This window comes from Sorghum bicolor, chromosome 2, assembly GCF_000003195.3.
Source record: "Sorghum bicolor cultivar BTx623 chromosome 2, Sorghum_bicolor_NCBIv3, whole genome shotgun sequence".
In the NCBI taxonomy this organism is placed as follows: Eukaryota; Viridiplantae; Streptophyta; class Magnoliopsida; order Poales; family Poaceae; genus Sorghum; species Sorghum bicolor.
Genome location: NC_012871.2, coordinates 14,389,887 through 14,404,354, shown reverse-complemented (window position 1 = coordinate 14,404,354; position 14,468 = coordinate 14,389,887). Strand labels below are relative to the sequence as shown.

The 14,468-nt window shown below is 42.6% G+C and overlaps 1 protein-coding gene across 1 annotated transcript; it reads left to right on the top strand.

Annotated features, from left to right (window-relative positions):
• LOC8059662 (methyltransferase-like protein 6) lies at positions 6,529–10,104 on the top strand. Its single transcript, XM_002461846.2, has 7 exons — positions 6,529–6,932; positions 7,645–7,754; positions 8,073–8,281; positions 8,368–8,456; positions 8,677–8,779; positions 8,857–8,999; positions 9,396–10,104. Exons 1-7 carry the CDS (start codon positions 6,693–6,695, stop codon positions 9,495–9,497), a joined length of 996 nt encoding a protein of 331 aa, XP_002461891.1. The 5' UTR covers positions 6,529–6,692; the 3' UTR covers positions 9,498–10,104.

The following is a 14,468-nucleotide window of genomic DNA, read 5'->3' as shown; positions in this document are numbered from 1 at the left end:
GTTTCGCGCAAGGAAACAAGACGTGGAGATCAAGCAGGATTCTAGTCGGTTAGAATAGGAATTGATATCGAACTATCTATGGCAGTTGTAACCGACTAGGATTAGTTTCCAGATCTGTAACCCTGCCCTCCGGACTATATAAGGAGAGGCAAGGGACCCCCCTAGGACATCATTATTCTCTCAACACAAATCAATACAACCAGACGCAGGACGTAGATATTACGCCCACACGGCGGCCGAACCTGGATAAAAAGCTTGTCCGTGTCTTGCGTCACCATCGAGTTCGTAGTTTGCGCACCGTCTACCGATAAACTACTACCGTGGGTATACCCCAAGGTAGACTGCCGACTAGCTTTCGTCGACAGTTGGAAATCTCGAATGTGGTGATGTTGGAAAAACCAATGGATTGGAAAGATGTTGCATATGAGCATGGAGCAAATGAAGTGGCTATGAAATAAATTCCATGCTCATTAATGCTTAGAGTGAAATCCATGTGGTATGGTGAAAATGATAAGGTGATTGTGGTAAAAAAAGAAAAGAAAAAGGATACACGGACGACTTGGTTCGAAACTAGCACAGCTACCGTTCCCCGGCAACGGCGCCAGAAAGCTTGTTGGGTATTTTAAACGCAAACAGAAAAATCCGCAAGCGCACGGATACCGATGTAGCCTTCACCCGGGAGTATTCCAGAGTATCGATTTTCCACAGGGAACGTGAGTGTACTAATTAAGAATCAAGATCGCCCAAGGATAACTATATAATTATTTTTGGTGGGAAGAGAGGAAGTTTCCTGAGAGTTCTCTAGTTGATCTAAGAATCAAGAATTACTTCAAAGATTATTTATATCGGGACATCAGAGCACTAACCACAGAAAGAGATGAGAAGGGGGCTAGGAAGGTCTGACTACGGTCCTACAAACACCGATCCGAACGAGGTGGAATACGTCGACCGTTAGGGCTGTCACTACCCTAAGGCTACCACAACAATCCGCAGGATTGGGTGCAATTCTAGGTAATTGCAAGACTAAACACCACGTCTAATCTATTAATTACTACTCTAATGTTTCAAAGATTAGAGCACTTGATGCAAGCGGGAATCCAATAAATAACTTGAATGTAAATAAAAGTAATTAAAGAACTCAGGAATTGTGAATTGAAGAACCTGGAGAACGATGAAGAACGAACCAGTTGCTGCAAAAGTACAATGTTGAGGAAGATCCGACAGATCCGGCTCCTCCTCCGCTCTCCTCTTCTCTCTCCCTATTTTCTAGATTACAACTAGAACTAACTAGAACTAGAACTAGAGGAACTAGAACTAGAACTAGATGAACTAGAACTAGATCTAGATGAACTAGAGGTAGAACTAGAAGAACTAGAGGGATCCTCTCTACTTGGATGAAGAATTGAAACCCTAGCTTTGATTCTGTAGAAGAGGTATGATCTCCAGGGGCCAGGGGGTCTGGTTTTATAGTCCCTTAAAGTGAATATGGACCGTTGGATCAAACCGACATTGATTGAACGGTTATCCTTGATCCTTTAGGTCGGTGGAGATTGATCCCGAAAGAGAGTCCTGTTTGGACTCTAGGAGGGGGCGGGCGCCCAAGTCAACTGGGCGGGCGCCCAGTGCCTGGCCCATTCGGCCTCCGCTTCCTTCCCGTGGCTTCTGGAGTCTTCTAGATGTTAGAAAATTGCGCGGCACGTTAATATCTCTATGTAAACCCGACGTGTGGGGCTTTCTTCCGTATTTCCTGATAACCCCCTGCAGAAATAGACAAACACCAAAACTCGTGGAATTCTATCAGATAAAACACTAAGTCAAGGTGTTAGTTGTATTTGGATCCTTTTCCATGATTAGTTGATGGTTAAATGTGAGCATTAAGGACCGTCAACACTCAGCACTAGCCAAGGCCGGCCACCACTTCTATTTATAGCCCCAATGGCTAAACTAGCCATTGCCCCTTCACTGGGCAAAACACAAGGGCACCAGACGCTCACAAGGAGCCACCGGACGCTCAACTCCCAGCGTCCGGTGCTCAGGCATCAGCCACATGTCACTAGCCGTTTGAACTCGACCGTTGCCGCCAACGGCTACTGCGCACGTGTGCCTGCACAGCACCACCGGACGCTCTACTGCGTCACACCAGATGCGTCCGGTGCACACCTGAAAGGATCTAATTGGCCTAGAGAGGGGGGTGAATAGGCGTATCTAAAAACCTGAAACTCAAAAACTCAAGTTGCGGAAGTCAAATGTCTGTCGGTACCACCGACAGTTTGGGCCGGTACTACTGGTGTCACACAGCCAGTACTACCGACGCAAACTGCTGGTACTACCGACTCCCTAAGACAGCTACGAAATCATAGTGAAAAGGGCTTAGATTTCAGATCTGAGTGTTACCCCACTTTCGAGGATGTTGTTGGAGTCTCCTTAGCTTAGTCCTTCTCCACAACGTAGATCGACCTTTGTTACCTGTTGAAAAGTAGAAGAGAGAGAGAGGAGCACAAAGAACACAAACAAGGGTAGTCGAAGCTACCTCCATAGCAAGACAAGGTATTTTTCCTGAGGTTCGGCAATCTCCACTTAGGAGTTCCTACGTCCCCGTTGTTGAGGTGACCACGAAGGTCTGACCACTTAGGTCTCCTCCTCAAGCAAGCACAAAGGTTAGCTTGATGTTTCCACTAAGAATCAAGGGGTAATACAAACACTTCGGGGTGCCCTCACAAATGAGTCAACACGAGCAACCACGAAGAACGCCTAGCCGGCTAGGGTTCCAAGAACCCAAGAGTAACAAATACAAACCAAACCGGCAAGACGAGGAACGGAGTGCTCAAGTCACAGATCGAAGCTCCCAACTCTCTAATCTCACTTCTCTAGCTCGAATCTCTCAAGAAATGAAGTCTAGGAGCAAGAGGGAGAGAGAGTTAGTGAGACAAAGCTTGGAGACTGTTTTCTCAGATGTGGAGTAGCTAGAATGAGCAAGCCAACGGTTAGAAAAGAGGAGAGAGCTATTTATACTAGAGTACAGAACACCTGCCATTACTACCGGTGCAACCAACGGTACCACCGGTGTCCTCAGATCTAAACGTGAGAGAGCAGTGGAAGATGCGAGAAAAAGACCTACCGGTACTACCGACCTTGAGCCGGTACCACCGGCCAGCACCGGTACCACCGGTGGAAGGCCGGTACCACCGGTAGTGCAAAATCCCGCAAAACAGCAGTTCTGCGAGAATTTGACCTGCCGGTACTACCGGCGTTTCACCGGTACCACCGGCGATAGCCGGTACCACCGGTCAAAGCCCGGTACTACCGGTAGTTCATTTTCTCGCAAAACTCAGGAGAAGAACTGGCACTGCCGGTACCACCGGCCCTGAGGGCCGGTACTACCGGCTCACCCAGGCAGAGAAGAAACTTCCCAGAAGTTCGTGCGTGCAAGTGTGTCTCTCAAGCGCAAAACCTAAGATGACCTGAGCACCTTTATCCTCATCTTACCAACTCAATTTGCATCCCTCTTGATAGTGCGGCGTTTCCTATAACTCAAACAAGAAATAAAACTAGGTAGCTTCTTGAGTTGAAACGTCGCTCAAATGAAGAAATTTTGGGGGTGTTGTGATTCACCAAATGTGTTTGTTTGATTCCATCAATGAACTAACACCTGTAGATTACACTTGATAGACATGTTAGTTCCTAATTTGATTGTCATTAATTATAAAAACCCACACCGGGGGCGAATGCACTTACAACACCAGACCCGTGCGCAGAGAGCTCCGCAAACTCGCACGGTCACCGGACGCGAGCCACCGGACGCACGGTCACCGGACGAACCCAAACCTCTCTCTACCCTAGGAACTCCACCTCCTTTGCAAATGTGCCAACACCACCAAGTGTACACCACCATGTGCAAGTGTGTTAGTATTTTCACAAACAATTTCTGAAAGGAGTTAGCCTCTCAACTTGTCACGCCACTCGATCCTAACACGTATGCAAAGTTATATCGCTCAAGTGGCACTAGATGACCGATATGCAAACAAGTTTGCCCCTCTTGATAGTACGGCCATCTATTCTAAATCCGGTCATAAACTTCTCTACACACCTATGACCGGTGAAATGGAAAAGCCCTAGGTTATACCTTTGCCTTGCGCTTTCCATTCCATCTCCTCCAATGTTGATGCAACACATGCACCAACCAATCACCAAAAGATATGATCCACTTTATATCATCACGTGACCGTATTGGTTCATCGATCTTGACCTCACTTGCTCTTCACCGTTGCCTCGGTCCCTCAAGCTTCACCGTCACACGCGGTCCCTCGCTTCAAAGCCTCCGACTTGCCCTTCACTCTTGCAACCGGTCCATCAAGCCAAGCTTCATCTTGATCTTCTCCACCTTGGTCACATGACTCCATGTCATGTCTCATATGCAATGAGCTCCTCCATCATCGCATCTTCACTTGTGGACTAATCTCCTGTGTATCTCACATAAACACTATTAGTCCACCTAAGTTGTCACTCAATTACCAAAACCAAACAAGGACCTTTCAATCTCCCCCTTTTTGGTAATTGATGACAACTCTACAAAGATATGGAAATTAAGTTTTTTCAAGCTAGCACTTCACACAAGTGTAAATTGCTAACTTGATTTGGATTTTATGCTACTTATCCAACATTTAAGCTCTATGTCAAGATTTGGATAAGCACCACAAAACCCTACTAAGTGCTAAGGTGTATAGAATAAACCTTTGTAGCTCGATACCAAGTCCGATAGCATTTGAAGCATTCAATGTACACCATCCTTAGCACCATGAGTAGCTAGACAACAAAAACACTAGAAATCCCATGAGATCAACATTAAAAGCAGGGGTCTAGTCTTTACTTGAAGAACACAAGTCTAGCTACCAACCTTTGCATGCTAGTTATCATATCATCAATCAAGTTCTATAACTAGCATACACCACACAAGCATGCATATTAAATTTAAAACTTATGCAAGCAAGCACATGAATATGCACAAATCAAATGCAATCAATCAATGTTCATGAGCTTGCTCCCCCTACTTGTGTGCTTTTCTTTTGTCCAAGAATTTTGATTCATCATATTTTCTTTTAATGTTGCTCCCTTGTCCATGTCCATCTAGGTTTTCCATGTCTGCCGGGAGGGGAGTGTGTCCCTACCCCTGTCTACCCTTGGGACTCCACTTCCGTGGCAAAGGGGCCAACACTACCAAGTGTACACCACCATGTGCATGTGTGTTAGAATTTCACAAATAATTTTCCAAGGAGTTAGGTTAGCACTTTACTAGATCCTAATGCATATGCTCAAGATATAGACCTAGTAGCACTTGATTTGAGAGATGACCGTGATTTCCCCTCTTGATAGTCGGCTATCTATCCTAAATCTGGTCAATCACTTCTCTAAACTTAGACGGGCAAAAGTAAAACCCTATGTTTATACCTTTGCCTTGAACACTTTACTCCTTGTCTATCACCATGATCTCCACTTCATGCTTCATCTCTTTGTAATCATGTGGCCAACTTTCCATGCCACATTGCACCTTCATCACATGTGTTACTATGCCTAACTCAAATCACTTAAACACAAAATGTTATCAATTTGTTCAATTCGTAAATGCCAATGGATTGTGGGTTCTTTGCTTGGGTCGACGAGGCATCATCTGCCTTTTTTGTGAAGGGTTTGTTGATAGACATGTATGATGCTATGTGGATGTTCAAGAGGGAGACAATGTAGGGTGTTGGTGATGATATGGCTAGAATAGGGGTGATGTAGCATGTTGAATAGGTTGACAAGATGAACTAGTTATTGTAGAGAGAGAAACTACAGAAAGACATAGAGGTGGAAGCCAAGGAGAAGAAGGTGAAAGCCTTGGAAGCAAAGATGAAGAATGGATGCACTACTTTCTCAGTTTTTGTCTATGTTGTTATTCTTGGCATGTTGATAGGCATGATGTTTAGTGGAGTTAAGATGGCATGATGACCTCTAGATGAAAGTAAGGAATTGTTGTGTGGGACCTCTTTTTTGGTGTCTGTAAGATAACTAGCCTCTAGATTTTGTTCACTTTTGTGGAACCTCTTTTTTGGTGTCTGTAAGATAAAAGATTCCTTGTGCAAAATGTTTTAGAGAGTGAAAGGGTGAAGATGGAAAAGAGAGTGGAACAAATAGATGGAGATGGAGTGGAGGAGTGAGTGGAACGGTGATAATGAGCAATGGAGGTAAGAAGGGAAAGAGGAGTGATAGACAAATAGATGGAGATGGAGAAGAGAGTACTAGAAAAAATCACCAGCGAGTGGCAGTAAGAAAGAAATTTTCACTCTTCAATATTAAAGATTTTTTTTCTATATACACATTTTATAGATACATGATATATAACAGATGAAAGAAACAGTGAGAGACATAAGAAAGAAATTTTTGTTCTTCAATATTATGTACATAATTTGCGAATATTATGTACTTAATAATTTCACAATGGTAATTTCCCTTTTTTTTTTCATTTGCCCCCTGTCTCTTTCTTTATTTCAGCGTTACCCTGCGGGAGGCTGTGTGCCCTGCTCGCTCTCCTCCCGGCATTGGCGGCGCCCCCTCTGGCGACTTGAGCTCGCTGGGCGAGGTCCCCTCCGATAGGCAGACCGTAGTCGAAACGACAAGACGGGTAGATCTTGCTAAGGCAAAGGCGCGCTCCCTCCATGGAAGTGGAAGAAGCAGGAGAATTGGAGACCGCCGGCAAGGACGTGGCGGAGGCGGAGTACCATTCGCACGACTTCGAGTGGGAGGAACTCAAGGAGGAGGTGGAATCTGGACCTGCCTTCTCCTACCACCTCTCCCCTTTTCCCGAGCCCGCCGCGAGTACCACCTCGCCGCCGCAGCTCTCGTCGGAGGCCTGGAGAAGCTTCCACCGTCGCCACGCGTCCGGAAAGTTCTTCAAGGTTGCATCTCAACCCGCTACGCAAGTTCCCTTTTTTATTCCCACATTACTGCTTTATTCGATCAGGACTAGTAGAAACGTTGGACCTTGGAATTTGACATATGGTAAACTGACTAATGAAAGTAACAAAATGTTTGGATGGGAGATGGTTGCAAGGAAAAGAGTGCAGGCTGCGATGTGCTCTGCAGATGGAACTTAACCTCTGCTGGATCAGCAGATTATTTTTTATGTTCTTCTGTGCCATTCTCACAAAAATTCTCAAATCAAATTCTATGCTTGTAACCTTCACACTGAATTGGGTCTTTGTCGGATTGCAAGATTCGGATTTCTGTGCAGCACCCACATTTTGCAGCATTTACATGTCACCATAGGAAATTGGGATATAGTGCCTTTGTTGGCCTACTGACAATACCGTGCTATAATGTGAATAGAATACCACTGTTTGCGCTTTAGGTTGGCAGCCTCAGAAATAGTGTTGCCAGTATACCAGACCAACCTTATGGTTATTCAGTTATGCATGTCTCTGATGATGCCATGATTATTTTCCAACGTCATCTATGATTTTTTTCCCACCTTTGTTCATCAATAAATTGATTTGGGAAATGGGCATTTCTGGCTGATTATACTAAGCTGAAATGCATACAAAGTAAAACTATAAGAATGAAAAACTGTGCATCATAGGTTGAAGATCACATCTGATATTACTTTTACAGGAAAGGAGGTATTTGCTTAAGGAATTTCCTGAACTTTGTAGCAGCAAAGATCATGCTAAGGTCTTAGAAGTGGGGTGTGGGAATGGAAGCACTGCTGTTTCCATTCTACGGTAATCTCCTCAGAACTACTTTTTGTTCAGTCGCCTAATTCATAGAAGACAATGAACAGTTGCTTTCTAACCGGACTTAGTTTTAAATTTTGCATATTGATGTAGACTTTAAATACTTCAAATTTTCCTCCCTAGTGTGGTGTGTTGCAGTATTACTGTGGTTCAGTTAGACTTCTAAGATCCTGCATATGTAGTATTTTTGCTATCCTGCTTTTGTCCTCAATATGTGACACTATATGTGATTATAATAATCTTTTATATAAATTATTACTAGGATCTTCCTAATGGTGACACAGTAATATTGTATGGTTTCTTCAGGTCTAGTGAAAGGATCACTGTCTTTGCTTGTGACTGTAGTAAAGACACTCTTGAGAGGGCAAATGAAATTATATCCAACACAAAAGGGATTGATATCAAGGATAGGTTCCACCCCTTTTTAATGGATGTTTCTAAAGAAACTTTCCCAGATTGGTTATTCTGCAAAGCCTGTCAATGTTCGCTGGGAAAAGATGCTGCACTTTTACTTGGTTATACATTTTGTTTCAAATATTCCTTCATTTGAGTAATATTTTCAGATTACCAAGTTTTGAACTCATTATATTTTTGCTTTCAGATCCAAGTCACCATGGAATTAGAAAAGAGCACCCAGTCTTCCTTAGAGAGAACCAATGTTGTGCTGGTGGCATGGATTTTATTACCATGGTAGATTAATTTTATCTGGTGCTAGTTGATTGGTCATACTCATATCATTTGTTTGCATATAAAAAAAATGATCATGGTGGACATGTATATGTATTAAGCTTGATTGCACATGTTATAGTTTTGAATGTACTTTAAAGAGCAGCACTAACACATTCTCAGTATAGGTACTCGTCTTTTACCAGTTAATAGATGTTATAGTTTTTATTTTTATTATTGGCAGATATTCACACTGTCAGCCATACCCTTCGACATAATGCCAACTACTATAGAACAATGTGTTTCTGTTCTGAAACCAGGCGGCCTTCTTCTGTTTAGGGATTACGGTACTGGCTTACATACAACTGTGTAATTTCACACTGCGTACAACCAACTGCTTTCTGATAGCTTTTTCTTGTACCAGGTCTTTACGACATGACAATGCTTCGGTTTTTACCTCATCAAAGAGTAGGGTTTCGGGAATATATGCGATCAGATGGTACCTTTTCATATTTCTTCTCATTGGATACTGTGAGAGAACTCTTTCATGCTGCTGGGTTAGTAGAGGTAACCTCTCAATTGCTTGGAATGTTTTCAGTATCTGATTGTACTCTTTGAATTTCCACCACTTGCTTTGAGCCCATCTATATTCCCTTTGATGCAAGAGTGCCAGAGCTATGTTAGTTAATATATAGCAGCTAAGTCAACTATTTCTTATGCTCATTCAAAAGAAGATTTGTTTTTAACTTTTTATGGATCTAATGCCCTGTAGTTTTACATAAAGAGTAGTAAATTAATTATGAGTTATAATAAGCGGTAACGTATACTGTTGTTGGTAGTGATCTTAATGGTTCAACACTTCTAACGAATTCATCAACAGTATCCTTTCATATCTTGTCAATTATTATAGAGTACTCATCATTACTATAATTGTTTATTGCTCACTGCTCTGCACTTCTGCAGTTGGAGCTGGAATACTGCTGTGTCAAGTCCGTGAACCGAAAGAAAGGGAAGACGATGCAGCGGGTATGGGTGCATGGCAAATTCCAAAAACCACCTACCTGACACCAGTTAGCTGTGGAGGTAGTAGCAACATAGGCCAGGTAGTTTTCTCGGCCACTTTGGTGTTGCAACAAAGCGCTGTAACAGTTTTGTAACCACAAACTTTAATGCCATGGAAATTCTGTTCCCCTGCATCAACACTAGCCATTCTGAGTCCCTTGTGTTGACTGCTTGACCACTCCCGGACTCTATTTCATAGTTGCATGTTAGCAACTCACAGGTGGATAGGGACCTGTTTGAATGAAGCAGTTTTCAAAAACTGCTGTATCAAAAAACTATGGGTTTATAAGCTAATAAAAAGACGCAGACCTATGGTTTAGAGAAAAAAAAGTTTTGACAAAATCATTGTTTTAGAGCTACAAAATTTGCTGCATCCAAACACCCAGTAGCCTTTGAAAACCTAAGTATTTTGCAAAACCACAGTATTTCTCCAAAATTTGTTGTAAAACCAGTACTTTGCATCTGTTTGCGTTGGAATGTAAATGAGAATGTAAATGGGCGAATGAACAGTTGTTTTCATTGATCTTGTGATGTATATTTATACATCCGTACGGACGCCATGGGGAAGTGCTCGCAGGCAACCGCCATGGCGCCGACGGTTCGTTCCGAACGTGGGAGCGTAGCGGGAGCGGGAACGGTTCCCGTCAAGGAGCGGAAGCAGTTCTGTCTTTGATGAGATTAACTCCGTTTAGTTGTAACACTCCCCCTTTGATCGAATCCATCTTGAGATCAATGAATAGTATTAATCCTCCAAAAATTCCTGTTTGGATAAAAACAAGGAGAAATACTTGATAGATATGCTGCTAAAAACTCCTTCAAACCCAATGGAAAAATAAGGAGAAAGCGATACAGCATATAATGTATTGCCTCATTGTAAACTCATATGAGAAAAACCTTTGCAGGAACAAAACTCATAGATAGTTTAGAGGACAATGTATGTCTTTTGTATCTCCTTAAAAACCCTGATGGGGAAAACAGAAAATACGACATATGCTTATGTTAATATTGCCTCATTAAAAACTTCATATGAGAAAGCTTGTGAGTAAAACTCATACGAAGAAAAGAGTGCAATATGATGGTTTGGACAAGGCAACATCTAGGAGATTTCTCCCCCTGAACCTTGCAAATCTCGAAGTCGTCCCATACCAATCCCTTGAACACATTTCTGGAACGAGGGAGGTGGTAAGGACTTTGTGAACAAATCAGCGAGGTTATCGCATGATTTAGTTTGCAAGATGTCTATTTCTCCCATTTGTTTTAACTCATGGGGATAAAACAACTTAGGAGAAATATGCTTAGTTATGTTGCTTTTGATGTAGCCTGTCTCCATCTGAGTAACACAAGCAGAGTTATCTTCATAGATAACAGTTGGTGAATCAAGACCACCAATACCACATGATTGTTGTATGTGGTTGATCACTCTGCGAAGCCAAACACATTCACGTGAGGCCTCATATAGTGCAATTATCTCAGAGTGATTGGTGGAGGTAGACACTAGGGTCTGTTTTGATGACTTCCATGAAATGGCTGTCCCTCCGTGTAAGAATACAAAACCTGTCTGGGATCGGCCATTATGGGGATTAGATAAATAGCCAGCATCAGTGTATCCAATCATATTGGAGTCTGGATTCCTTTGGAAAAATAATCCAAGATCTCGTGTGCCATTTACATATCTGAGGATATGTTTTACTCCTGTCCAATGACGTTTGGTAGGAGCAGCACTATGTCGAGCTAGCAAGTTCACTGCAAATGCAATATCAGACCTGGTGCAATTTGCAAGATACATGAGCGCTCCAATGGCACTGAGATATGGATAATGAGGACCCAAAATCTCTTCTCCTTCATCCCGCGGTCTAAATTGATCAGTCTTGAGCTCTAATGACCGAACAACCATGGGAGTTTTGGAGGGATATGATTTATCCATATTGAATTTCTCCAATACTTTCTGGACATAGGCAGATTGATGCACTAAAATTTCAGCGGGAAGGTGCTCAAGTTGTAAACCTAAGCAAAATTTGGTTTGACCCAAATCCTTCATTTCAAACTCCGTCTTTAAATGATTGCGTGCTTCATTAATATCTTGTGGGTTGCCAATGATATTTAAATCATCAACATACACTGATATTATGCAGAATCCCGTTTGGGATTTCTTTGTGAAGACACAAGGACAATCATCATTGTTAGTGTATCCCTTCTTCAGAAGAAATTCACTAAGTCGGTTATACCACATTCTTCCCGACTGCTTTAAGCCATAGAGTGACTTTTGAAGCTTGACACAATACATGTTGCGATTTGCGTTTTGATCCGGTATAGAGACTCCATCTGGAACCTTCATATATATATCCGAATCAAGTGACCCATAGAGATATGCAGTCACTACGTCCATCAACTGCATAGATAGACGATTTTGAACAGCCAGAGATATAAGGTATCGGAATGTGATTCCACTCATAACTGGAGAATATGTTTCATTGAAATCAATGCCGGGTCTCTGCGTAAACCCTTGGCTACAAGCCTCGCCTTATGTCTCACTACCTCGTTGTTTTCATTCCATTTCCGGACGAAAACCCATTTAAATCCCACAGGGAAGATTCCACGAGGTGTAGGTATTGGTTGACCGAATACCTTTCTTTTGGAGAGGGAGGCTAATTCCGCTTGAATTGCATCTTTCCATTGTTTCCAGTCCGAGCGCTTTTTGCACTCTACCATGGATTTAGGATCTGGATCATTTTGGATGATTTCTGCAATTGACTCAGCGAAATAGATGTCAATGACAGTAGACTTTCTGTCATAAGATTCTCCAGATTCAATGTAGTTAATGGAAATTTCATGTACCCTTTGAGATGTATCGTTATTTCCCAATACGACTGCATCAGGGTGTTCCGATGTCCCAACATCAGATATTGAGTGCACTGTTGATGTGGGATGTGAAGGTTGAACCTCCACTGGGTGTTTCTCAACATGAGGTTGAGTTGCATTTGCTGTGTTGAGGGATTTATTCTTCCCTTTCCTTTGCTTGCTGGAAGCTGCATCCGTGGAAATGGCCGTATTTCTCCCCCTCTTACTTGGGAGCTGAGTAGTTTTATTTGGTACCTCTACTCTTTCTGGCACATTTCTCGCAGGATTGTAGGATTTTGTAACACCCTTGTAATCAGTAAATGCATCTGGCATGTTATTTGCAATGTGTTGCAAATCAATGATCTTCTGAACTTGAAGTTCAGTTTCAGATGTACGTGGATCTGAATAAGAGATGTCTTTAGCATCCCAATTAATTTCCTGGCATTGTTTGTGGTTTTCAGTTCCTGCCCCTAATGCCGGGAAATGATCTTCATTGAAGATACTATCAGCATACCGGGCTGTAAATACATCCCCTCTTAGGGGTTCCAAGTATTTAATGATCGACGGAGATTGATATCCCACGTAGATCCCCAACTTCCTGTGTGGGCCCATAGATGTACGCTTTGGTGGTGAGATCGGTACGTATACAGCGCAACCGAACTTCCGCAGATGGGAAATATTTGGTGTATTTCCACGTACAAGTTGCAATGGGGAGGTTGCATGATATGCAGTTGGACGCAATTGAATCAAGTCTGCAGCGTGTAAGACTGCATGACCCCAACATGATGTTGGTAGACTGCAATTCTGTAGTAAAGGTCTTGCAATAAGCTTCACTCTCTTGATGAGAGATTCTGCCAACCCATTTTGAGTATGGACATATGGGACCGAGTGCTGAACTTGAATTCCTAAGGCCATGCAATAGTCATTGAAGGCACGTGAGGAAAATTCAGCAGCATTATCCATTCGGATAGATTGGATTTGATGTTCAGGATGTTGTGCCTTAAGTTTAATAACTTGGGCAATTATCTTAGAAAATGCATGGTTCCTCGTGGAGAGGAGACTCACGTTAGACCATCGTGTAGATGCGTCTATGAGAACCATGAAATACTTGAACGGCCCAGACGATGGTTGAATGGGACCACATATGTCTCCTTGAATACGTTCAAGGAACTTTAAAGGTTCAGCATGAATTTTGAGGTAAGAGGGCCACAAAATTAATTTCCCCGTGGCACATGCAGTGCACACAAAATCTGATGATTGACGAAATTTTGCATCACTTAAAGTGTGACCAACAGAATTGCTTATAATTTTCTGCATCATCCCGATGCCAGGATGGCCAAGGCGTTCATGCCAAGTTTGGAATGCGTTAACATTCTGGAAAATTATTTTATAAGCAACATGTGGTACGGGTTTTAAAACATTTAATTCTCAACAAATATGTATAGAATACATACTATATATAGGTATAAATTGTGCATAATACAATTATAATACCCAATGTGCTTAAACAAGTATAGTCAAGAACTAACTTATTACAACCATTCACAATTTAACAACATCATCCACAAATACTATATAAGGTAGCAAGGTATCTCGAAGTGCAGGAGCCTAGTTGAAGTCTCCAAAGATGTCGCCAGAGGTGTACTCCACGATCATGTTCTCCGTATCAGCGTCATTTCCATCAGGTGGTGGCAGTGCCTTGGTGTTGCTCGGTCCCGCAGGAGCGGTGTTGGAGCACCCAGGGGCATCTAGCATCGGTAGGTCAAGTTGGAATGCTTGTTCCATGTTGACACCAGCTTGAGAGTTGAAGTGTGCTTCAAATTGTCCACCTTGATTGGAACGTCCTTGATCAGAGCGTCCTCGTCCCACGGATTTCAAGTACAATTCCACAAGGTGCTTGGGAGTGCGACATTTCTGAGTCGGATGGCTATAACAACCACATTTGTCACAAGTGCTAGACTTGTTAGGCTTCTTTTTGTCCGACTTAGGAACATCCTTTCCCTTGTTAGCAACCCGAGACTTACGCTGTCTCTGTCTCTTACGCTTGTTCTTTTCTTTGAAGTTTCCAGGATTACCAGAGTTAGTGGTATTCCTTTGCTGTTTATTCTGAGTGTTAGCATGTACTTCTGGCAGAGG